The 23,362-nt window shown below is 46.1% G+C and overlaps 1 protein-coding gene and 1 pseudogene across 1 annotated transcript; one reads left to right on the forward strand and one right to left on the reverse strand.

Annotated features, from left to right (window-relative positions):
* Window positions 1–12,104: 12,104 nt before the first annotated feature.
* Window positions 12,105–13,980, forward strand: LOC123112164 (STOREKEEPER protein). The gene has a single exon (XM_044533095.1). It carries the CDS (start codon window positions 12,257–12,259, stop codon window positions 13,724–13,726), a length of 1,470 nt encoding a protein of 489 aa, XP_044389030.1. The 5' UTR covers window positions 12,105–12,256; the 3' UTR covers window positions 13,727–13,980.
* Window positions 13,981–16,782: 2,802 nt separating this feature from the next.
* Window positions 16,783–18,218, reverse strand: LOC123114822 (U-box domain-containing protein 16-like; annotated as a pseudogene).
* Window positions 18,219–23,362: the final 5,144 nt, after the last annotated feature.

Below are 23,362 nucleotides of genomic sequence, written 5' to 3' on the forward strand. Positions count from 1 at the left end.
GAGGATCAAGTCCTAGCTCGGCATAATACTTCGGGACACAAAAAGCGGCGTGCTCAGTCCTCAAGGCTCAGGTTGGGTGCGGCCGACCAACCTGAGGATCAAAATCTCCTCGGAGACTATATTACACTTAAAATTTTCTGCATTGGACAGGCAATGCAGTAGCCCCCGAGACACTGGTCGGGTGGCAACACCAGATCAGGGGATCGATGTGCCCCTTTAATATTTGTAAATAATAAGCCCGAAGCCCAGTAGCCCCTGAGCCTTAGTGCGGGCACGGGTGCCCAAATTAAGGATTGATATCCATAGTAAAATCACAAATTATGTGTAATGACTCTATGTATCCAAGTACTTTACAACATTAATGCTCGGATCCACATTGTACAGAACTTTGTTGACCGACCATCGGCTTCCACCTCCTCGGCCAATAGCCGAGGAGTGTTTGTCCTACTTTATAAAGCCTTTATGAGGGCAAAGATTTACGACAAACAAGGCAATCTGTCCATACAGTTTTATAAACAAAGGTACGCAGAGAGATATGTTATATTGCTGTTTAACATAGGAAATGTCTTCCAAAGAAAATAGTTCCGCTGTCGGTTCCTTTCTTTGGGTTGGCATGCTAAGCATGATCATGAAACCTCAGCTCTAATGTAAGAGCAAAATATTGAGGATTTAGTTTGGGAGGCCAGTTACTAGCCCCCGGTAGTGTTCGGCGACAGTTGGGGTCAAGCCGTAAACACTTCGGCCAATGTTATGAATGGCCCATCATTTAACACAATCATCAAATCGCTGACCAGTTTACGCTTATTGTGACAGTCAGTTTTTGGCTTTCTCCACTGAGGTGCTTAACCATGTGAGCTGGAAGCACCATCGCAGTGGTTCTCCCTTTGCACACCTAGCCGAACAAAGCAAAACGTAGGGGGCAAGCGTAGGAGCCGGGCAACCCAACTATTGATCGAAGACACAATTCAAAACCGATGCATATAGAGCAATATCCGAGAATGTTTTTGTCGAATCTCTAAAGGTGTCCGGCGTTGCACTGCGAGACTTGTGCTGAAAACACACAAATAGTTTAAAAGTGCCATGGGCTCGAAAAGCCAAAAAACTTATTCAAAAGGTTAATGTCCGAACTAGATCAAGTGTTCGGTGCCAATCCGAAAATTGGACTTTAGAAAAAAAAGGTGCTTCTGCCGTGCTTTAACATGACACAGCCTATCTCGAAACTTCAAGCGGGTCAGCCTACGGCTTCAACCTCTTATCCCGAAGGCGGAGTACTTCTTACTAGGCCAGTTTAGCAAACTAAACTCTAGCGGCTTTGAGAGAGAAATTAGGCTCCCCGGCTAGTGACCACACACTCGTGTCGAAAAAAGGAGTGATAAATAATAATAAAAACTTTGCAACGACTAAGAAGAAAAACACTTATTATAAAACGGCTCAAATAAACATAAGAGCCCCCAAGTGACTTGGGTAAAAGAATGATTTTATATACCAAAGTACTTGTATCATATCTATGTTCACCCGACCTTTATACACGTCTTAACCGACCGTCGGCTTCTCCCTCTTCGGCAAGGGTCGAAAAGTGTTATGTACTCCACCTGTCGAGAATATCGACGGTGTTTCCGATAACCAGGCAATTAGGCCATAAGGCTGTAACAGACAAAGCGCGCTCAGGGAACTTATGTTATATTACTAACGAAGTGTAAGAAGCATCTTCGAAGAAAATAGTACCCCCACCTATACCTTTCTTCGGTGCTCATTATTACTATGAGACTTTGTGCAATAGATTTTTTGTACTCATGAGTTCCGTTGTGTGCCGACCATGATTGAAAACAATAAGAGCGCTAGCTTTTGGCTTCACCCAGTCTGAGGTCCGGATCGGGTGACCCGATCGTGACAATCGCAGAGGTGCTCCCTTTACTCCCTAGCCGAACAATCGAGAACGTAGGGGTAAGCACAGGAGCCAGGCAACCTAGCTTGCAAATCGCTTAAGTCAATATGGTGCATATTGTGGCGTAATACACAAACAAGGAACGAAGCCATACAAGTATAATCATATGCAAGAGGAAAAAGCTTCATGAAGGAAGCCCCCAAGTAAATGGGGTATTTAAATTTGCGCGTCACAAACAAAGTTTGGACAAGGAAATTTTTACAAGCAACTTTTTTCCAAAAAAGTATAATGCTTGGTCGAGCCGAACGCAAGTTAAAAATTTAAAACTTTGAGCATGAAGGCAACTTAGCTGGTTAATGTGTTTGGTATTGATGACGCGGTCCGAGCTTGATGCGGGACAAGGTTCCATCCCCCAAGCCGGTCCCGAGGTGGCGGAGCAAAGAGCTCGGCACTCCGAAGTGGTGACATAGCACGGTCAATGCAGGACGGCAGGGTGATGTCGAAGTCCCCGGCATGTGGTAATGAAGTGTTGACGAAGCCCCCCGTCCAGCCGAGGTGACGCCAAAGGATATAGTCCGGCTGGATCATTTTCCTGTGCACAAAAAATAGTGCAAACCGAAGATAATAGTAATAATAATATTAAAAAATCGTTGCATAACAAATAATTTATGCAAAGTGAGTAATAAAAGAAATATAACCTGGCGCCGAAGTCAATGTCGATGCAGGGCAGCGGCGTGATGCGGTAAAGGCATGGTAAGGCCTGAATTCACAGGTCGGTTCGAGTTCCGGATGCGGCGTTCGCTGGACTATGTACGGAAACTGACCGAACCACCATGCGAACGTTGTTAATGCGGCCACCATTTGATAGACCTGTGTACATATGATGGACAAACCAGAGTAATAATTCGTTGAAAAAAATGAACCCAAACAAGCAAAAAATACTAGGATTAATAGCACCTGGCTTATTTGTTGTAGCAATCCGAAGAAAGGTGATGCCCAAAATTGGGACTCGATCCGCACACCTATCACCTGATGGGCGATAAATCAACGGCATGGTGATGCTGGCAAAGGTTGGCTCACCGAGGCAAAGCCCTCGGTCCAGCTAACGTGGCGGAGCTGGTCGGCCAGCAACGCCGAAGTCTCCGGAGTAGGTTGATGAAAAGATGATGAAGCCCCCAGTCCAGCTAACATGATGAAGCCTCGGTGTCAGCCGATGAGTCGAAGTAGGTCAGCGTGATGGACACCAGCTTGAAAAAGCAACAGTGCGGTCCTGCCGATGCAGGTCGTGACGTGGTCGATGCCGGCTTGATGAAGTGACCGTGCGGTGATGCAGGTGTGCCCGCTCCGTGTAATCCGTGGGGCGGTGATGTTGGTGATGATTTATCCTTCGCGATGCCGGACTCTTGTTCGGCTTGCTGAGATGATGATCCGAAGAAGTTGAGCGCGGCTCAACAAAGTGACGACGTGTCTAGCGCAGGTCGGCAGCCGTGGAGCAATATTGCCGGACTGGTTTGACACCAGCATGATGTTGAAGATCATGTTCAAAAGATTTTAAAGTTAGCGGGATGTGTTCGGGAACAAAACACGATGCCCCATACAAAACTTCCTTCAGAAAGGATTTCTGAATTCCCGTTCATAAAAAAGACGGACTCGGGTCGGATTCGTTTTCGCGCAGAAAACAGATCCGAAAAGTGATGCACTAATCGGAAGGTTCCTGGAGTTTGGACGGTAGGATCGAGCTGAAATTTTGGAAGGTGGTAGATATAGGAATTCCGCAGCCGATCAACGGTTGGATCTTCCAAAGGAGGTTCGAGCTAGAACCTGGACACCACGCCCTAAACTCATCCAAATTCTCGTCCAGATTTGACAAGGTTCCGGTATGTCACGGATTGCCAGAGATTCCTCCATCAGAACTCGGCAAAATTTTCCAGGGTTGTTGTAGATTCAATTCCGCACTATTCCACTGAAGCAATGGTCGAACCGACGCTCGAGGAGGCGGTGACGGCGGACACAATTTCGTTGTCCAGAAACACAGCATGGTTGCCCTAGGGCAATGTCGACGTCGAGCCCCTGGGCTCCCTGGATGATTCCTCCATGATCTTGATAGAGATCAGAGCTAATGTTGACGAAGGCCCTCATCCGAACATGACGATCGGAGGTAGGGCGCAGTCCTCGGTCGAACCAAGGTGACCAGTCGAGCTGGTGGTGAAGATGCTGAAGTCGCAGTTGATCTGCAGGCGAGCCATCGACCTTTTGCCGAACACACAGCGGAACTCTCAATGAAAGCACCAATGTCGGTGTCAAAACCGGTGGATCTCGGGTAGGGGGTCCCGAACTGTGCGTCTAGGCGGATGGTAACAGGAGACAAGGGACATGATGTTTTTACCCAGGTTCGGGCCCTCTCGATGGAGGTAAAACCCTACTCCTGCTTGATTAATATTGATGATATGGGTAGTACAAGAGTAGATCTACCACGAGATCAGAGAGGCTAAACCCTAGAAGCTAGCCTATGGTATGATTGTTGTTCCTCTCTATCGACTAGCCTGGCCCTGGTTTATATAATGCACCAGAGGCCTAGGATAACATGAGTCCTAGCCGAATACGCCGGTGGAGGAGGAGTCCTTGTCTTGATCGCCAAGTCTTGTGGAATCTTCCTTGTATGCGGCAGCTGTTCGGACTGGCCCATGAGTATACGGCCATGGGGGTCCTCGGCCCAATCTAACAGATCGGGAGATGACGTGTTGAGTACTCCCTAGTCCAGGACACCGTCAATCCCCCAAGTGGATTCAAGACCCCTCATGGGAAGACCTTCAAGACCTCCTCAAGAAGAAGGACTTGCTACTTGTATCGTCCATTGTTGATCTTGGATCGTGTACCTCTTTGTGTGTTCAGATCTAACACATGTGTAATCGAATCTTGTTGGTTTGAGTGAATCCTCTTGTGTTTCCCCTCGTGTTTTCCCCTAGTGTTCTTCGCGTTCTTCATGGGATCCGCTCCAAACGTGAAAGATTGGGCATCTAGGTTTCTACCCTACATCACTTTCTATTAGCATCTCTAGTTCTCTGGTAATGGTGCATTGATTCTCAACATCTTCTTCATCGTGTGAACTGCCATAGTTTGAGAGAATTTCTCCTTCACCTTCCAAAGAAGATTCTTGATCTGCATTTTCAAGTTCCACCTTTTCTTAAGGAATCGACAACAACGTCATGATCTCTACATAGTGAAGTTCGTCATAGTCTGGTCTTTGCTTGATTTCAGTTATGATGGAATTGAATGTTGGATCAAGTGCGCTTAGCAGCTTGCTAACCACATATTTATCGGTGATATCAGTTACTCCTCGTTGATGGAGTCTTTCGACAATGTTTGTCAATCGCCCAGTGAGTTCCATAGCACTTTCCTTACAAAGACTTCTAAAGCCAACAAACATAACACGAAGCATTTGAATGTGAGGATCTAATCTGGCAATGAATTCTTCATGAGCATTTTTTGTAGCATCCCAAAGTTGCTTTGCAGTGCTGAGCGTTTGGAACCAAAAGAAAATGTCTTTCGAGAGACTGCCACAGATGATATCTTTCGCTTGAGCATCCAACTGCAGATTTGCTTTGTCATCGGAATTTGGATCATTTGGTTTCTAAATGGCGTAGCCATTTTCCACTATCTACCACAGATCATAGTTGATAGCTTGAATTCTGATTCTCATCCTTTCCTTCCAGTAGAGATAGTCATTCCAACAAAGACAGGAAATCTTTCAGAGTGCGAGGATCTACCTGCATACGACATACTCAAAACTCCAAGGACGTTATACCTTTAATAAACAGAGACATGGAGAACATGCTCTAATACCAATTATTAGGACCCAGAGTATATTGACTAGAGGGGGGTGAACGGGAGATTCAAAAATTCTTTCAAATGTTTTGAATAGATCCCACACACATAGCAGCAGAAAAGACGTACGATAGAAAACAACTCAATTAAGCATGATGTTGGGGAGCATTCTATCGATGTATGAAGCAATTATCCCACGTGCTTGCCATAACACAAGTTTGATCACAACGATAGTAATGCTACATATTATCACGTGAAGTAACATGAGACAAAACATGATAGGAGCGGTGAAATATAACTTGGATAAATCAACACAGATGAACCGAGGGATATGACAGTGATGAATGAAAACAAGTATTGAGAATGCAGTGGGATGGACACAATGGTATCTGAAGTGAGCGACAGAGATGGATGATATGAATGAATGATACAACTGGTGATAATGATCAGATGAACTACTGACTCAGAGCACGAATGTAAACAACTGGAGGAATTGTGGTAAAGTAGAATGATCCAGTGGTGCTCGATGGTGAAAATGAGATTTGGTAGACCAGTTCACCCTTCTGCCAAAGGGCTACGTCTGGTTGGAGGGGTTGTGACTTAACACGGAAGATAAACTCTCTTCACTCAGTTCTCCTTCAACTCGAAGCTGATCAGACTTCAGTTGATTTCACTCGTGGTAGATACTTCTTAGCGATCTCCAAACCTTCGGTCAACCTTCACGAACCAAAAACACTCTTCGTTGCTGAAGATCTAGCTCGGTGAAGACAACAACTCTTCAACACAAGAGCCAAAACACATCCGTCTAGAGAGTGCGCAGCTCTCAAGAGTAATAGGTACACGAACTCTAACTCAGAACTGCTGTGGTGCTAAACCACTATTTAAGTTTGGGCTCTTGATTTTTTCTCTTGGTGGATCTTAAACTCAAATCACTCGGAGAGGGAGGGGTGCTCAAATCAATCTTCTCAGAAATCTTAAGTGGAGTAGCCACCGGACAGAGCTGGTGCGGGGTGGCTATTTATAGTCGTACCTTCCCTGATGGGAAATGACCAAATTGGACGTTGAGAGTAGCCAATGGCTGAACGACACAAGTCCAACAGTTGGATTTTGAGCACAACCGTAACATTAGTTGCGGAGCAAATAATGCTAACTCCTTGGTCTGAGACAAATCTCTCACAGCAAAGAAGATCACACTCTCTTGCTAGCAGGTATTTGCTCAGAACACAAAGAGATTTCTATTGCAACTTCCATAGGTTTAGGCTAAGCATCACAACAGATCTAAGCTTCGAGAACCTATACCCCTCTTAATAGTACGGAGGTCCTATGACTCAATTGAACACAACAAGAAAGACGAAAATAATAATACGTCTTCAATTTGTCTTCGACTTCTGCTCGCTGCAGTCAATTTCTTCAGACAACAACACCGAATCAAATGCTTTGCTTCAGCAGTAATCATTAGAGGGTATAATTCCTTCACAACAATCTTTTCGTCTACATGTATTTATCAGATGTAGCTCGTTCTTCTCTGCAACGCAGATATACTTCGGTGAAGTTCCTGGAACTTGACACCGAAGATAGCATTCTCTTTGGTTTTTGTATGGACTTTTTCTCTCGGTATGCACTAGTAAACAAATTAGTCCATACATGTTTCTGTCAACAATATCCAAAACATAGGAAGGCAGATATTGCACCAATAGTTTCTAATTATGAGGACAAGAGTATTAGCCATGCTCTAATTAGTCAACTAGGACCAACTAGAACATGAACTAGTAGAACTAGAGGAGGCTCCAAAACTTGTGTGTTCAATTGTGGCCAATACCTCAAGTATATATATATGTTACAGGAGGGAGAGAAGGGCTGCCACCAAGGAGGGAAAAACCCCTTGGGACGCCATCCAAAGGGGGGAGTAGTTGGACTCCATCCCTAGTAGGATCCCCCCCCCCGGAAAGGTGGGTGCCTCCTGCACTTGGGCCTTTGTGGCCCAAGCTGGCTTCCACCTCTTGGCCTTTTTAAGGCCCGTTGATATTTAAATTAAATATAAAATGTACTAAATACTTCTAGATCGCTATATATATTAACATCTCCGGAAACATTTTCCACCTATATATAATATATCAGTAATACCCGGTATTACTCGATATTCACCGAAACCCTTCCACTGACCCCAAAACGCTTCCGGATCCTATAGGAACAATTCCAAAAATGTATTATCATCACTTTCGTCCTACAAATCATTCAACACATGCATATGAGTTTAAATTTTTATCATTCCACACGTTCATATGAGTTTTCCACTAAATCGCATATTCATGAATCATAGCAGTTATAACATAGAATGTAAACTCTTAACTATGAATATGGAAATATAATAATACAAATGTTATTGCCTCTAGGGCATATTTCCAAGAATATGATATTAAGTGGATCCACATCGCTAAATAACACGATTTATTACTGGGGAATGCTCATATTGCTTATTTTATGGCTAAAGTCAATGGTCAAAAGAGCAACAACTTTATTGTTTCTCTCAAAGAGGGTAATAGAGCCATTGAAGGGGATGTGAATTTACTTAGATATGCCACTAAGTTTTACAAATCTCTTCTTGGTCAGGATATTTTTAGGGATATAATAGTATTTTTCTTTTTGGTCAGGATACAATAGTACTCTTATTCATTTAGATGATCTTGTACCTTGTGCGTTAGATGATTCATGATACACATATCTTGGTTTATGCTTTTACTTCAGATAAGATCAAAGTGGCTTTATTCCACATGAAGCATAATAAGTCTTCTGGTCTCGATGGACTTCCAACAAATTTTTATCAATATCTTTGGCAACTTTTAGGAGGAGGTTTGTTACATTTGTTTGATGGTTTTTATAGAAGAATTAACTTAGCTAGATTGAATTATGGAGTAATAGCTTTAGTTCCTAAATGCCCTGGCTGGTATGCTTACAATGTTCAAGCCTATTTGTACGACTAATGTGAGTGTGAAATTAATTACTAATGTGGTTAATAATAGAAATGCTATATTAGCTGCTAAAATAGTTGTCCCTATTCAGACAACCGTTATAAAGATAGGTTTATCTTAGAAGGAGTAGTGGTGTTGCATGAGATTCACAAGAAAAAACACAATGTTGTTCTATTTAACTTTTTTTGAGAAAGCTTATGATAAAAGTAATTGGGAGTTTTATGTTTGATGTTCTGGACATGAAAGGTTTCTCGTTGGAATATATAGATTGGATTAAATAAATAATGCTAAGTGGTAGTGTAGTTGTAATGGTTAATGGTCAGACTGATAGTTACTTCAAAATTGGTAGATGTTTAAGACAACGAGATCCTTTGTCTCTCATATTGTTTAATACTGTGATTGATGTTCTACAAGAGCTAGTGAGTAGAGCTAAATTTCAATAGCTTATTAGAGGTGTATTTACTAATCTAATTGATGGGGGGGTTTAATATGTTATAATATCTTGATGATAATATCTCTTATGTTTGATGCTGATTTTGATAGTGCAAAATATAAAAAAGTATTCTTTGCATGCCTGTACTTATTTATGGTCTTAAGATTAATTATGATAAAAGTGAAATTTGTTGTTTTGGTGAAGTTAAGGATAATGAACTAATTTACATGGATATTTTTACTTATGTTTGTAGGGATTTATCTACTAAGTATTTAGGAATTCCATTGCATAATGTAAAGTTGAGGAATAGTGAATGTAATCCTGGTGAGGGGAAGGTAGAGAAGAGATTAGGTACTCGACAAGGAAGATTTATGGATTATGGGGGAAAGCTAAATTTATCTATTTTAACTAACATTCCTTAGTTTATGATGTCCATGTTCATTATGCTGAAGGCTCATTTGCACACGTTAGAGTTTTATATGAGGTGATTATTTTGGTAGGAAGATGATAATACTGATAAGTATAATCTAGTTAAGAAGTCTGATGTTTGTAAGCCAGTGGATTAGGGAGGTCCAGGCATAGTTGACCTAAAAGTAATGAACATTTCCATTTAAGTAAATGGCTATGGAAACTTGGAAAAGTGAGGGGATGTGGCAGGAGGTTATTAAAAAGAAGTATTGCAGTAAAGAGTTTCTAAGCCATGTACCCGGACAATCTCAATTTATGCATAGTATTTTAAACCGGAGAGATATTTTCTACAAGTTCTGTAGCAAAAGTGTAGGAAATGGTATAAATAGTAGGTTTTGAGAAGATTATTGGGTAGTACATAAACCTCTTTATGACAGATTTCCTAGATTATAGTGTAACGACTAGTTGTAATATTTTAGTGGCTACATTTTCAATCCTGGTTGGGAAAGTATTAAATTTAGGAGAAATTTGAGAGGTGCTTTGCTGAATAGTTGGATTAGATTACAAGCTATTTGTAAAGATGTTCGACTTAATGATGATAGTGATAGAGTTAAATGGAAGCTTACCGGATCAGAAGAAAATACTGTTAAATCTATGTATAATATGCTAAAGCACTTCAAGAGGATTGCCCTTTTAAGAAATTATGGTTTATCAAAATTCCTCTGAACAAATTAATGTTTTTCTCATGGTTGATGTTCAAAGATAGCATACTCACTAAGAACAACTTGTTAAAAAGGGGGTGGACTGGTAGTGAGAAGTGTAGATTTTGCAGTGCAAATGAAATAGTCAATCAGCTATGTTTGCATTGCTCTTTGGCTAGGTATGCTTGGAGTGTCATAAAATTTGCTTTTGGTATAGATATGAATGTTGATTCCGTACAAGATTTACATGGCTAGATTGTTGAATTCCCTAGGAAAGTTAGGGGCTTGGTAGCAGTAGGGGTGGTTGTTGTTATTGGGCTTTGTGGAAATCCAAAAATAGAGCTTGCTTTGACAACATATATATCCTTATAATCCGTCGAGTATTATTACACAATCTACACATTGGCTAGAGTTTTGGAAACTATTACAAAGACGAGAACTACTAGAGGCACAAGACAAAGGGGCAAGACTAATGTTTCGGGTGGCTGCTGATATCTTTAGCAAAAGGAGAGGTTGGGCGCGTGTGGTGCTCATGATTGCTGGGTAATGACCCCTCGAGATGTGTTGTTGTTTCAGACAATATTTGTAGTTTGTAGTCTGCTTTACTTTAATAACTTCTATTCTTTGATCATGTGGTCCTATAATAAGGTTTAGTTTCTGATGGGTAGATGTCTCATGTTCTTAGAAGGGTGTTTGTAAACATGTTATATGATGTTGGGGTTGATGCCTCAACTGACACTTGGTAGATGATTCTGTTATCAATTTTTAGAAATGAAAATGGGAGGGGGTACCCCCTTTTTTAAAAAAATATCATACATCCGTACGATTTTAACCCCACCTCACATCTTTTCTTTGGGACAAAATGTAGTAACTTATCATGGAGGAGAACCAGTAGAAAATTATAGGGAATACAAGATGTAATGATTACAAACCACGCCAAAAAAGAAAGAAACAACAAGAGAGTTACAAGGATGGAAAGAGTCGTCGCTTGCAATCACGGATCTCATTGACACAACCACCACGGAGGGCTTCAACTTTCATCTTCATCTCACCAAGCAAGGCAAAGGCTTGAGATTGGTCATCTGGTGCCACCTGACAATATCCTCAAGGAGGAGGAGTGTTCATATGGACGAGGGGATCCAACGTGGAACACAATCTCGCTAACCCGACTTCATATGAGAGCACCAAGATCTTTCGCAAACTCGATCGAATGGCAATACCAATGCGCACATCTCAACGGAGGAACACCCGATGATAAAAAAGAAAACTAGAAGCAAACACCATCACCCCCGCACAGTCAAATGCAACCATGGACCTTAAACCGGCCACCACACTCCAATCGAAACGTCAAACAAGCAAGACATGATCAGAGGCTTCAAGACGATGGACCAAGGAGGTTACGACGCCGAGGACGTCGTCTCGTCCAGTCCAGAAGCTGGATATGAGGCTTTCACCTCGAGAGCACATATGGTCAATGTGTGAAAGATCCGCGACAATGCCTTCGAGAAGGAAAGTGACGCCCTAAACTGAACTCACATCATGCTGTTGCATAACCTAGCCAAACTTGAACCAGTCTGACCCGAGTCAAAAGAGAACGGGCCTGGTAGACACCCCGCCGGAGCGAGCACCGCCCGGTCGCGCCGACTGTTTCGCCACGAGACGGCGAATCCTTCTGGGTCAGTAATTGGTGTGCTGGCCGCCGCATGCCGCGGACAGGCATTGGCATTGGCATTGCGCACCGCACGGAACGCCGGCACGGCACCCACCCACCCACCCACCGTGGGCGTGGCGCATGCCAATCAAGCACGCCCACCCGCACCCAACGACTCGATCGCACGCACCGCGCCGCGCCGCGCCGCGCCCTGCCTCTTAAAATATCGGCACCGATGCGGATACAGGTTACCCAAGGGCCGCCGGGTGGGTTAGCAGCAGAGCACAGCACACCACACCACAGCGCAGCGCAGACCCCCAGCGCGACGCGAGGGACACGAGGCGAGAGCGCCCCAGGCCAGACCTCGCCGCCCCGCCCCGCCGCATGGCACCCAAGCGCTCCGCCGCCACGGCGTGGGGGTCCCCGTCCGACGCCTCCGACGCGGAGGGCGACGCGGGCCACCGCCACCGCGACCGCGACGACCCCCCCTCCGACACCGACCCCTCCAAGACCCCGCCGCCCAACCCTAACCCTAAGTCGTCCGCCGCCGCGCCCTCCTCCACCCCCTCCGTGGCGGCCGACTCCGCCGCCGCCGGATCCGACTCCGGGGGCACCTACGACTCCGACGCCGAGGCGCACCGCCGCCCCGCCCCCAAGCCCGCCGCCTCGTCGCCCAAGCCCGGCGGCAAGCCCAGGGCGCGCTCCCCCGGCATCAACTCCGACTCCTACAACTCCGAGGACTCTGACGCCGAGGCCGACCGCCGCCTCGCCCCCAAGGCCGCCGCCTCGTCGCCCAAGCCCGGCGGCAAGCCCAGGGCGCGCTCCCCCGGCATCAACTCCGACTCCGAGGACTCCGCCGCGCCCGCGGCCTCCGACGCCGACCTCGACCCGGCCGCCGGCGCCGACTCTGAAGACGACAACGTCTCGCCGCTCCGCTCCGCGCGCCGCCCCCGCGCCGAGGCCTCCATCATCAAGCCCATCAGCTCCCGCCCCATGGACTCGCCGCCCCGCGGCAGCGCCTCTGCCTCCGAGCCGCGCGTCAAGCGCCCCCGCAGCGCCGCCATATCAGCTCCCTCTCCGGACCCGCTGAAGCGCCCGTCGCGGCTCTGGAGCCATGGCGACGAGCTTCTCATCCTGCGCGGCCTCGCCACATACCGCGCCAAGAGCGGCGTGCTCCCTGGTTCCACCAATGACATCGGTAAGCTCCACAGCCACATCCGTGCCCAGCTCAGTGTTAGGGTATCCACCACGCAGCTCAGTGATAAGGTCCGGCGCCTCAAGCAGAAGTACCAGTTGCTTGCCACCCGTGCCAAGAATGGACGGGAGCAGGAATTGCACACTCCGCATGACCGCAGCATCTATGAGCATGCCAAGAAGGTTTGGGGGTTGGTTGGTAGTGGTGGTGGTGATGGAGGAGGCAGTGGGTATGAGAATTATGGTGGTGGTGATAGTGATGAATTGCAATACAGTGGAGATAGTGATGATGATATGGAGAGTCAGAGGGATGACCGTTACCACATCAAGAACCGGAAGGTGAGGCCGATTACAGCGGCAAATGGCAATGGAATTGGACTTGGGGCTGTCAATGCCAATGGCAGAGGGAAAAGCGGGCTTGAGAAGGGAAAGGATGCATATCCCTACCTGTGGGAGACTGTCGAGGAGCTGTCCAAGGAGCATCCGAGTGGTGCGGCATTCAAGAAGGCATTTGAGGTGCTCGAAGGATCAAAAGTGCGAGCCATTGAGGAAAAGCTGAGGAGGTTTAGGTTGATGGAGATCAGACAGCAGCTGCGTAGGATGGACCTGATGAAGGAGACGGTGAGGATGGTGCTCGATGCCCTTGAGAGTGCTGACTGAATAATGGCTGATCGATAGTGATTGGTAAACTGTTGGAAGGGGGAAATCACTCTTTTTGTTTCTAGATAGACTATATGTGGTTAATTACTTACTTCCCTGGACAAGGTTGCAGTTGCCTCCATCAAAATTAGGCATAGAACATGGAGTGATGGTCTTCTCCTTGTTATTGTTCATGGATCATTGTATTTTGGGATTCTTAGGTGCTAACTTGTGGTTTATATGCTATTTGGTTGTGTCAAATCAGGGTTCTTGCATCCTCGTTTTGAATGCTGTGTTCACATATCCCTCCTTTGTGCTGGGCCTTTTAAATCACATCATCTGCAGGCTCGTCAAAATTGGGTGCTAGCGTCTTACGCATTGTTTGCAGCATAGAGTTGCATAATTTTGTGACCATGCTAGGTCAAGTCATTGTGCTTAATTAATTAGAGTTGCAGTGTCTTCTTTTTGGTTTCTTGATTGATTGGCATTTCCAGTTGTGTACTCACCTTAATAATCTTGTAATTGTAGTTGAGGAACAATCTGTTACTGTGCATGCTTCAGGGCCTGTTAGATTTAAGCGGCGTGTTATATTTAAGCAAGCTCTTATAGTGAGAATGTTGTTTATATATGCTGTAAAGTTTGCCAGATGTTGCTCCTACCATCCATTATGTAAGGCATGCCAATTTGGCTTGAATTGAATAGGAATGATGTTGTCCTGTGGTTGTTATAGTTGTGGGTCAAAAGTAGGGGTTTAGCTTTAACATGATTCGCTAGTGCTTTCATCACAGAACACATTCTTTGAAAAGGGGATATTCTGAAGTCGATGCTTTCTCGTTCTCGGGATGGGAATAGTCTGAAATACACCTGATGGAAACCTTTGTTGATTGTGATCTCTACACATGTTCAATGTCTATATATGCTGTTGTGCGGATGTTATGCGTTTCTATGTTGGTGAGCTTGTGTTCTGCACTTCTGCGTTTTGGTGTCCCCCCTTGCCTTAGTTTTTTCTTCTCACTGGTGTTTGATACCGGTGATTATCTTAGTCATTGCTGGTGTTTTCCCCATTCCTGTTTTTTTTAGAATCCTGCGAGTTAAAGAGGCCCCGAGTTCTCTCTTCACTGGTGTGGTGATTGTCTTGGTCCTTTTCATTTTTGTCATGGCATTCTTGAGGTACTCGTGTGTCTGAGGGCATGAACCACGATCAGGTTGAGTTCAGATTTCATTAGATGAGATGGATTATCATGCCTTATGTCCTGATAGTGTAACAGTAAACTGCTTTACTCTTTGAACCATTGCTCGCTGCTCACTCGTCCTTTGTTCATCTTTTGATGGACGGCAAAGCTGAGCCGACACTTCAGTTAGAGCAGAGCTGGAGAATCTCCGAGCAAACTGGTAGCACATCTGGCCGAAGTTTTTGGCGACACCATGCACCAGTAGCTTTCGTTGTGCGCTGTACGATTCTCCAGTGGGCGCAGCGCGCGGCGCAGGCCGTTCAGGGTTTAGGAGGACCGTCGTTAATCAGGGTGTGGGTGTAGCCTGGCATCATCCAGGGGAACTCGCTGGTTTTTCTCCGAAGCTCGCGTGCGTGAGAACTTTGACGAGGTAATAGCAGCCCAGGTACCCTAACTTGCACAGAATGTGATGATTCAGTTTTAAACTTGTAAAACTTGACTCCATCATACCCCAACTTGCACCTCATGTGATGATTTAGTCCCAAGCCAATCAGAGAACGACAATTGGCAGCCAGGTGGCTGGCCCGGTCAATGCACGCACTTTTGATAAAACCCCCCGCCTTTTTCCCTAATTAACCCACACTCACTCCACCTGAATTAAATCAGCACACTCCTTTTTTATGGTAAAATGTAGCATACATTGCGGACGCAGATTTTTGACTCCGAGGTGCTCCATCCACTGAAATCCTCACGTGTCGTTACTTTGGCCTGATTAGAGGCAATACATACTCACGGAGTATTCAATACACTAGCGTAATACGAGCTGCGGTACAAGTTGGCCCAAGAATTAATTACGTGTGTGGTGCAGTCTGTTGTGACCGAATTAATTCAAATTCAGCGCCAGGTGTTGCAAGCCATAATGAATGGCAATGACTAAAGAGGAAGCCTCACGTTAATTTTGATTTCAGTTTAGGACTTCAATCAAATCCGCTGAACAATGCATCTCGTTTATGATGGATGAGAGTCAATTCATTTGAGCACCTAATTATGTGAGACTCAGATAGTTGCAAAGACAAATGTTTCATAACATTTGGGTATATAATAAGAAACCTAAAAACATGAAACGTGATTTTTCCTTAAGCAAACGGTACAAAAATGATTTGGGTAGCACAGTACATAAAAATCTGCCTACCACGGCAGCTTCTTGGTTTACTTAGTATCCTGGTTACATAAATTACACCATTAACATCCTGGTTTACTTAATACTATCTTGGAAGAGAAAGATCTTGGTTTAAGTAAACTATCTGAATATGACCAGCTTCTTGGTTAACTTAATATTGAGTATATTGCTGGTGCCTTCCACGAAAGTTTACTTATTAATATCCTATTTATATGTCAAAAAAAAATACTACATCTTAGAAGACAGAAATACATCCTGGTTTACTTAATATCCAGCTTCTTGGTTATAAGTTAGAAAAAGACATCTTACTCACAATTAAATTCAGTTTAGTCAAAAATTCACATCCTGGAACCGAACTTAAACCATGATCTCTGTCTTCCAGGATATTAAGTAAACTTCTTGGAACTTAATATCCTGGTTTACTAAATTTCCTGGTTACATCTTGGAAGACAGAAAAGCTACATATAAACCTGAGTTTCCTGGAACTTTTTTATTTTCCCATGAACATCCTGTATCGATGGGCATGTAACAATTAACCAGGTGATTTTCCGCAAAAAAAGCAGATTAGCTACAGAGATCTATACTTACAGGTTCAGTTGAGCTTCAGGCAGAGGTACAGAACGGCGTTAGATTGAGGATCCCCACGACGAGGAGGACCTTGAGAGTTGGCTGCATGGATTTGCTGCTCCCGATCTCGTTTGCGCCACCTATTTCCTGCTGCTCCCTTACGCCGCAGGCTGCCGTTGCTCGCTTCTCGCACGAGCTTCCACCAGCTTCCCGACGTTCTCCCTCTCGCCTGCCAGCGACAGCAGCGCGGCCAGCGCGTCCTTCTTTGTGCTCGTCGGGCCCGTGCGCACGAGGTGGACTAACTTTTCCACGACGGAAGGCTCGGCGGCACGTATGGACGGACGCCAGGCTGAGCAAGGCCGTCGCGGCGTTCTCCTTGGCGCGCCACGTCGTGCCGGAGCTCATGATGTGGGTCACTGCCTCGATGGCGCCATCGGCGTGCATGATGCGCTTCTTGTTGGCCTCGAGGATCGAAAGGTTGAGCAGCGCGGTCACGGCGTTGAGCTGGAGCCCGGCGTCCTCGGACTAGAGCAAGGGCACCAGCATCGGCGCGGCTCCGGCCTCTCCGACGAACGCGCGGTTGTCCGAGCCGGACTTGGAGAGCAGCCGGATCTCGTGCACCACGCGGTTGGCCGCGTCAGGGGAGAATGAGACGGAGAGCTTCTTCACCAGAAACGACGCCGTCATGCGCGCCACCTCGAGCGCCGCCTTGTTGGCGGCCACCGCCTGGGCCTGCTCGCTCTTGCTGGCCTCGCAGACTTCCATGGCTACGCCGTTCTCCCGGCACCACTTGGAGATGAGGTTCTTGAGAGACTTGTTGGGCACCAGCTCCAGATTGGCCAAGACTTGCCCCGTCTTGGGGCACGACGGCACGTTGACTTGCCGGAGCCGAACCACCGGTCGATCGACTCGCTGGTCTGACCGCTAGCGGCGACGACTGGGTCGCGCATTAGATCGAGGGAGATGGGGCACCGGAGGTCCGGTGGGGGCGCCGGTGACTCCCCGTCATCTTCGACATCGATGTCCGCCTTGGAATCCGAAAAGGCCGGGGCGTGGCACTGAACATGACACACTTGGCGTACCGGAGCAGGCCGACGAGGGCGATCATGGCGGCAGTCCATCTCTCCGATGCTCGGTCGCCGATGTCCCGCTCGAGGCTCTCGATCTCGTCGCTGCAGCTGGCCGGGTCGTTGATGCCAACCTCCTCCAGGATCTCCTCCAGCCTCTCCCGCTCGGGCACGATCTCCCGCTCGATTTCCTCGATCAGCGACAGCACGGTGGTCTTGAGCGCCGGCTCCGGCTCGGCGGCCGACGCGCAACGGCGGCACTGGCGCGAGGCGAGGGCGAGGAGGTCCATGACGTCGTCGGCGAGGCCGAGCTCGACGACGGGCAGGAGGTCGAGCAGCGTGGCGAGGTCGTGGTGCAGGTCCCGCAGCTCGGCGTCCATCTCGTCCGACTGCAGCAGCAGCAGCGTGCGGCTCCGCGCGGCGCAGTCGGCCACCATGGCCTTGAAGCGCTGCAGCACGAGGAGCACCTCCCGCAGGCACAGCGAGGCCGACCGCGGCAGGTCGCCTTCGCCCGCCGGGTTGATTAGGGGAAAAGGCAGGGGGGTTTATCAAAAGTGCGTGCATTGACCGGGCCAGCCACCTGGCTGCCAATTGTCGTTCTCTGATTGGCCTGGGACTAAATCATCACATGAAGTGCAAGTTGGGGTATGATGGAGTCAAGTTTTGCAAATTTGGGACTGAATCATCACATTCTGTGCAAGTTAGGGTACCTAGGGTGCTATTACCTCAACTTTGACCATCAGCTGCCAGTGAATTTGCAAGCGACCGTGGCTTTTCTCTCAACGAGCAGCGTTCATCTGGTGGAACCAATCCAACTCCGACCGTCCAATTTTGTTTCATTTTGAACCAAAGGGGTTTCCCCCTGCCCTCCACTTTCTATTGAAAAGCAGAGGCAAATAGAAGTCAGCACGTCCTGCACACAGGTACATACGAACCCGCTTTTCAAAAATGTACTTTTAACACGTTTTGTAATGTCCAAACATTCTAAACAAAATTTTGTGCATACATGTTCGCAAAAGTATGTCCGCGGCACAAAGTTATGTGGAACAAAAGTATTTTATTTTGTCTCCGTAAAAAAAACAAATTTTACTGCTTCTAAATAGCGTTTCGCGGCACAATATTTTGTCTTTTTTGCACGGGCTAAAAAAAGATGTTTTCCGTGAAACTTTCTGCACACACACAGAATATGAAGATGTCTTCGCGCATTTTTTTCCAGATTTTTTTGGTATTTTAAAATGTGTTTTCCAAAGTGGGTTCATATATACCCGGATTCATCCATGCACTTCCCAGGCAAATAGCCACCACCACCAACGTTCAAACATCAATTCAAAAGGGTGCATAACAGGACAGGGTAGGCAGCTACTACAATAGATCGGAACCAGAGGGAACCTACCATCACCCCACTAAACAACCCAGACATTGATCATCTCCAAGCAATCCCAAGCAGCTCCCTCCGATGATGATCGAGTAGGCGCAAGCATCTGAGGAGCAGGCAGCTTGAGCATCTGCACAGAGCACCTTCCACGGATGAACCATAACTCTCGCCAAGTTCGACGTTGAAAAAAAAAATCGTTGCGTAGCAACCAGAAGGTAGCAGATGTGATCATGTTAACAACTATAGCATGTTTCACCCGCAAAAAAAATTACTATAGCATGTTTCTTTTTATCCAGTAGACAGCCAAGTCATAAAAAGAGCAAGGGCTTGGGATGCCAAGTATATCAGCCACCATTCCAGTTTTTTTTTTTTTTTGCAACAACGCAATCAAAGAACAGATGTTGAATACTTTCCGTTTCATTACAAAATACACAAGTAGGATCAACCACATTGCCGCCGTTAGCCAAATTATCTCTAGTAAGACTCTTATTATGTAAAACGAGCCACAGAAAAACATGAATATTTGGAGGGGTTTTAATTTTCCAAATGCAATATTTAAGATAAAACAAGGACGCCGCTAAGTGCCACACGTGTGGGCGTTAGGAAGACTGCCCACACATTTTGTATGGAGTATAAGAAAAACAGCCCACACACCTACGTGTGGGCGAAACAAGTAATGCCCACACATCTTTTTTTTCCCTCCCGGTCCCTCTCACATGCGTGTGTGTGGGCGAAGTAGATAACGCCCACACGACCCGTATGTCAGGCCTCGTACCTCCTGGTCCCGCACGCCACGCGTGACAATCACCGCGCGCCCGCAGTTGTCATGGTCCAGACCCTCGTCCATGTTCGTTTAACTGCAGTTGCCATGTCGCTAAACTACGGTTGCCATGTCGGACAACTGCAGTTGCCATGGTTGCTCAACTGCAGTTGCCATGTATGGTTTGGCCTACTGTAGTTGCCATGATTTCAAAATTTTAGGAGTTGCCACATACTACCACTAGGCAGTTGAGAGGGTTGCCATGTGCTCACAAGCATGCTAGGGCAGTTGCCATGTAAAAAGGAAGAGTTACCATCTGCTTACGTGCACGTTAGGGCAGTTGCCATGTACCATGCAAAAACACATGGCAACTCGATAAAGAGAGAGTTGCCATCTGCTTACGTGCACACTAGGCAGTTGCTGTGTACCGTGCAAAACACATGGCAACTCGGGTAAAAAGAGAGTTGTCACCTGCTTATAAAACACACTAGGGCAGTTGCCATGTGCGCTGCAAAACATGTGGCAACTAGCAGCTTGGGTGTGGGAAAGGGACGGGCGTGTGGGCGAGATGGCAAACGCCCACACACTAGCCCTTGTGCGTGCGTGGAAAGTGGCGTGTGGGCGAACTGCTGAACGCCCACACACCAGACCAGTCCTACGTGGCACTAAAAATATGCCAAGATCCGTGCGCTCACGAACGAACGCGGATTCACACGTGTGGGCGAGATGCAAACACCCACACGTGTGGGCGTTAACATTTCCGTAGAACAATTGGTTTCATGAGAGAAAGCAACTCAAACAAGCTACTGAGAATTTGCTCACTAACACATCTTCTAAAAGTCAATTTTAGATCTGAACCATCCTAAACATGTGCGACTGTTGTATCTTGTTGTTGGCAAGTCACATACGAGTCCTAAGATTTGGTCTTGAGTGAACACACCCATCCAAACATCATGCCAGAAGGCAACATTTTGCCCATTGCCAAATTTCCATCTATAGAAAATTTTAACAATAGAAAAAGCCCAGGAAACACCTTTCCGAAAAGGAGAGTCCATACGAGGCCTAGTCCAAAGAATATTAGGTTTATCAGTATTATACTTAAAATTCAATAGCCTCCTCCAATCACTGGCATGACTATAGAAAAACTTTACTCCAAGAGGCCAGCAAAGCCATGTCAAAATCCTTAAGATTAGGGACCCCCAAATCTTTCTTTCTAGAAACAAGCCCCCAGTTTGCAAGATGGTATTTGTGATCCTCTCCAATGTCCCCCAAAAACAAATGAACCATTTGAGAAGTAATGGCTTCAACCACCCACTTAGGAAAGTTAATCATGGACATGAGATAGGTAGGAATACTAGCAATGCAAGTACTCCCTCCGTCTGAAAAAGCTTGTCTCTCAAGTCTCAAATGAATGTATCTAGCACCAAGTTAGTGCTAGATACATCCATTTGAGGGACAAGTTCGGGACAAGTTTTTTCAGAGGAGGGAGTAGTGAGTAGGATCAACTTTCCCCTGATAGGACAAGTTCTTACCAAGTCAACCATAAATATTCTTAATAATCCTATTAACATTTGGTTGACAATCCTCCTTTCTCAACTTTTGAAATGCAAAGGAACACCCAAGCACTTAAAAGGAAATGATCCAATCCGGTGGCAAAAGATTTGAGCAAAGAATTAGTCATGTCATCCTCCACGGGGATAGTATGCATGTCATTTTTATGGAGACTAATTTCATCCCAGACAACTTCTCAAAACAAAAAAGGATCCATTTCAAATTCCTAATATGATCCAAAGAAGCATTTAAAAGAGAATGGTGTCATCTACATATTGCTGACTAACACCACCACCAGGATAACATGAGGAAGTAAGCCATCAATTAAATTGTGCTGAAAAGCTTTAGCAAGCATCTTAGAAAAGACATCAAAAACCAAGTTAAAAAGCAATGGGGACAAAGGGTCTCCTTGTTTTAAACCTTTACCACCAACAAAATAAGGACCATTTGTATCATTGATCCTAACCCGAAATTTGCAATAAACTACAAATCCAACCAATTCATTTACTATCACCTCTAGATGTGAGCATTTCCCCAAGTAAATCCCAACTCACTCTATTATAGGCTTTCTCATAGTCTAGTTTCAACACCAGACCACTGGCACCAATTTTATGAATCTCACCGGCTTCCAGTAGAATGGTGAATTGGCCATTGGGAGGGGTCAATGTCCACAAGCCCCAACCGCTCTTTGATCATCCTCCAAAACCTCAACGTAAACCAACACTTGAAGAAAAGGTGGGCGACAGATTCGTACTCATGCTTGCATAATGGGAAAAGCCCACAATCCCGCCAAACTTGTCGCTCCAGACGATTACCCACCCACACCCTATTTTGGATAGTAAGCCAAGCAAAAAAATGATCATTGAAGGAGCCCACACTTTCCAAACGACCTTGTTCATGGGGGTGAGGATAGCTCCCAAGAATTGAGGCATGTATGCCGCCATCGCCGAGTCTTCACCGTTAGAAGAGAACTTCCAATTAACAGAGTCATAAACATCCTCCTTCAATGGAACATGATAAGTTGAGACCAAAGCTCAACAAATTCGGCGACATGGTTCCAAGAGAGACTGTTTCTCATGTCAATCACTTTGATCCACTCATTGCCTTCTATGGTGTCGCCGACTTTCCAATTCTAGCGCTCGGAGGCTTTAAAAATGAGTGGGGTGATGCCTTTTGGCTTGTGCCCATGCAGCCATGGGCCGTCTCAAAACGGTGTCCTCTTCTCATTGCCAATGGTGATGGTGGTGAGATAATAGGAAAAGGTATGTATCCTTCTTGTCGCACTGCTAGCCCATCCCGACCCGAATCTTTGTGTGATCCTTTCATTCAAGCCAGAGCCACCACATATGAAGCGCCCTTGCAAATTTCTTGAGACTAAGAAAACCAAGGCCCCTAAGATGGTTAAGCCTACAAACAGTCTCCCAGTTAACCTTGTACTTCCTGCCGTCACCTTATTGGCCCCTGCCCCAAAGAAACAATCTTTCAATCTTGTTGATACTTTTGAGGGCTGGCGAGGGGACGACAAGAAACATGATGTGATGGATCGTCCGCGAGGTGAGGACCGATTTGACGATCGCCCTGTGACCCACCGAAGTGATGTCCAATCCCTCCCAAGGAACAAGCTTCAAAACCACTTTGTCCCTAAGGTACTCATAGTTGATCCGCTTGAGTTGCCAAACTGAGAGTGTCAGGCCAAGGTACCGCATGGGAAAAGTAGCACGCATGGCAGGTAGCCCCTCAACGATACTATCCAAGTCCAATGCCCACACCATATAGGCACAAACGAGCTCTTGTAAAGTTTGTTTGCAGCCCCGTCACATCACCGAACTCCCAAAGGATATGAGCAAGGTTCTGGATTTCTTCTTTGATTGGCGCAATGAAAATAGTTGTGTTGTCGGCATATAGAGATGTCCTGATGATAGCTCGACGTCCTCAGATTTTATGGATGAGACGAACTTGTCGAGGATTTGTTGCAGCGGGTTGAT

The sequence above is a fragment of the Triticum aestivum genome, chromosome 5B, assembly GCF_018294505.1.
Source record: "Triticum aestivum cultivar Chinese Spring chromosome 5B, IWGSC CS RefSeq v2.1, whole genome shotgun sequence".
NCBI lineage: Eukaryota > Viridiplantae > Streptophyta > Magnoliopsida > Poales > Poaceae > Triticum > Triticum aestivum.

What these genes read in the sequence shown, in the direction of transcription:
- LOC123112164 (XM_044533095.1), top strand. Translation starts at nt 12,257, where the DNA reads ATGGCACCCAAGCGCTCCGCCGCCACGGCGTGGGGGTCCCCGTCCGAC.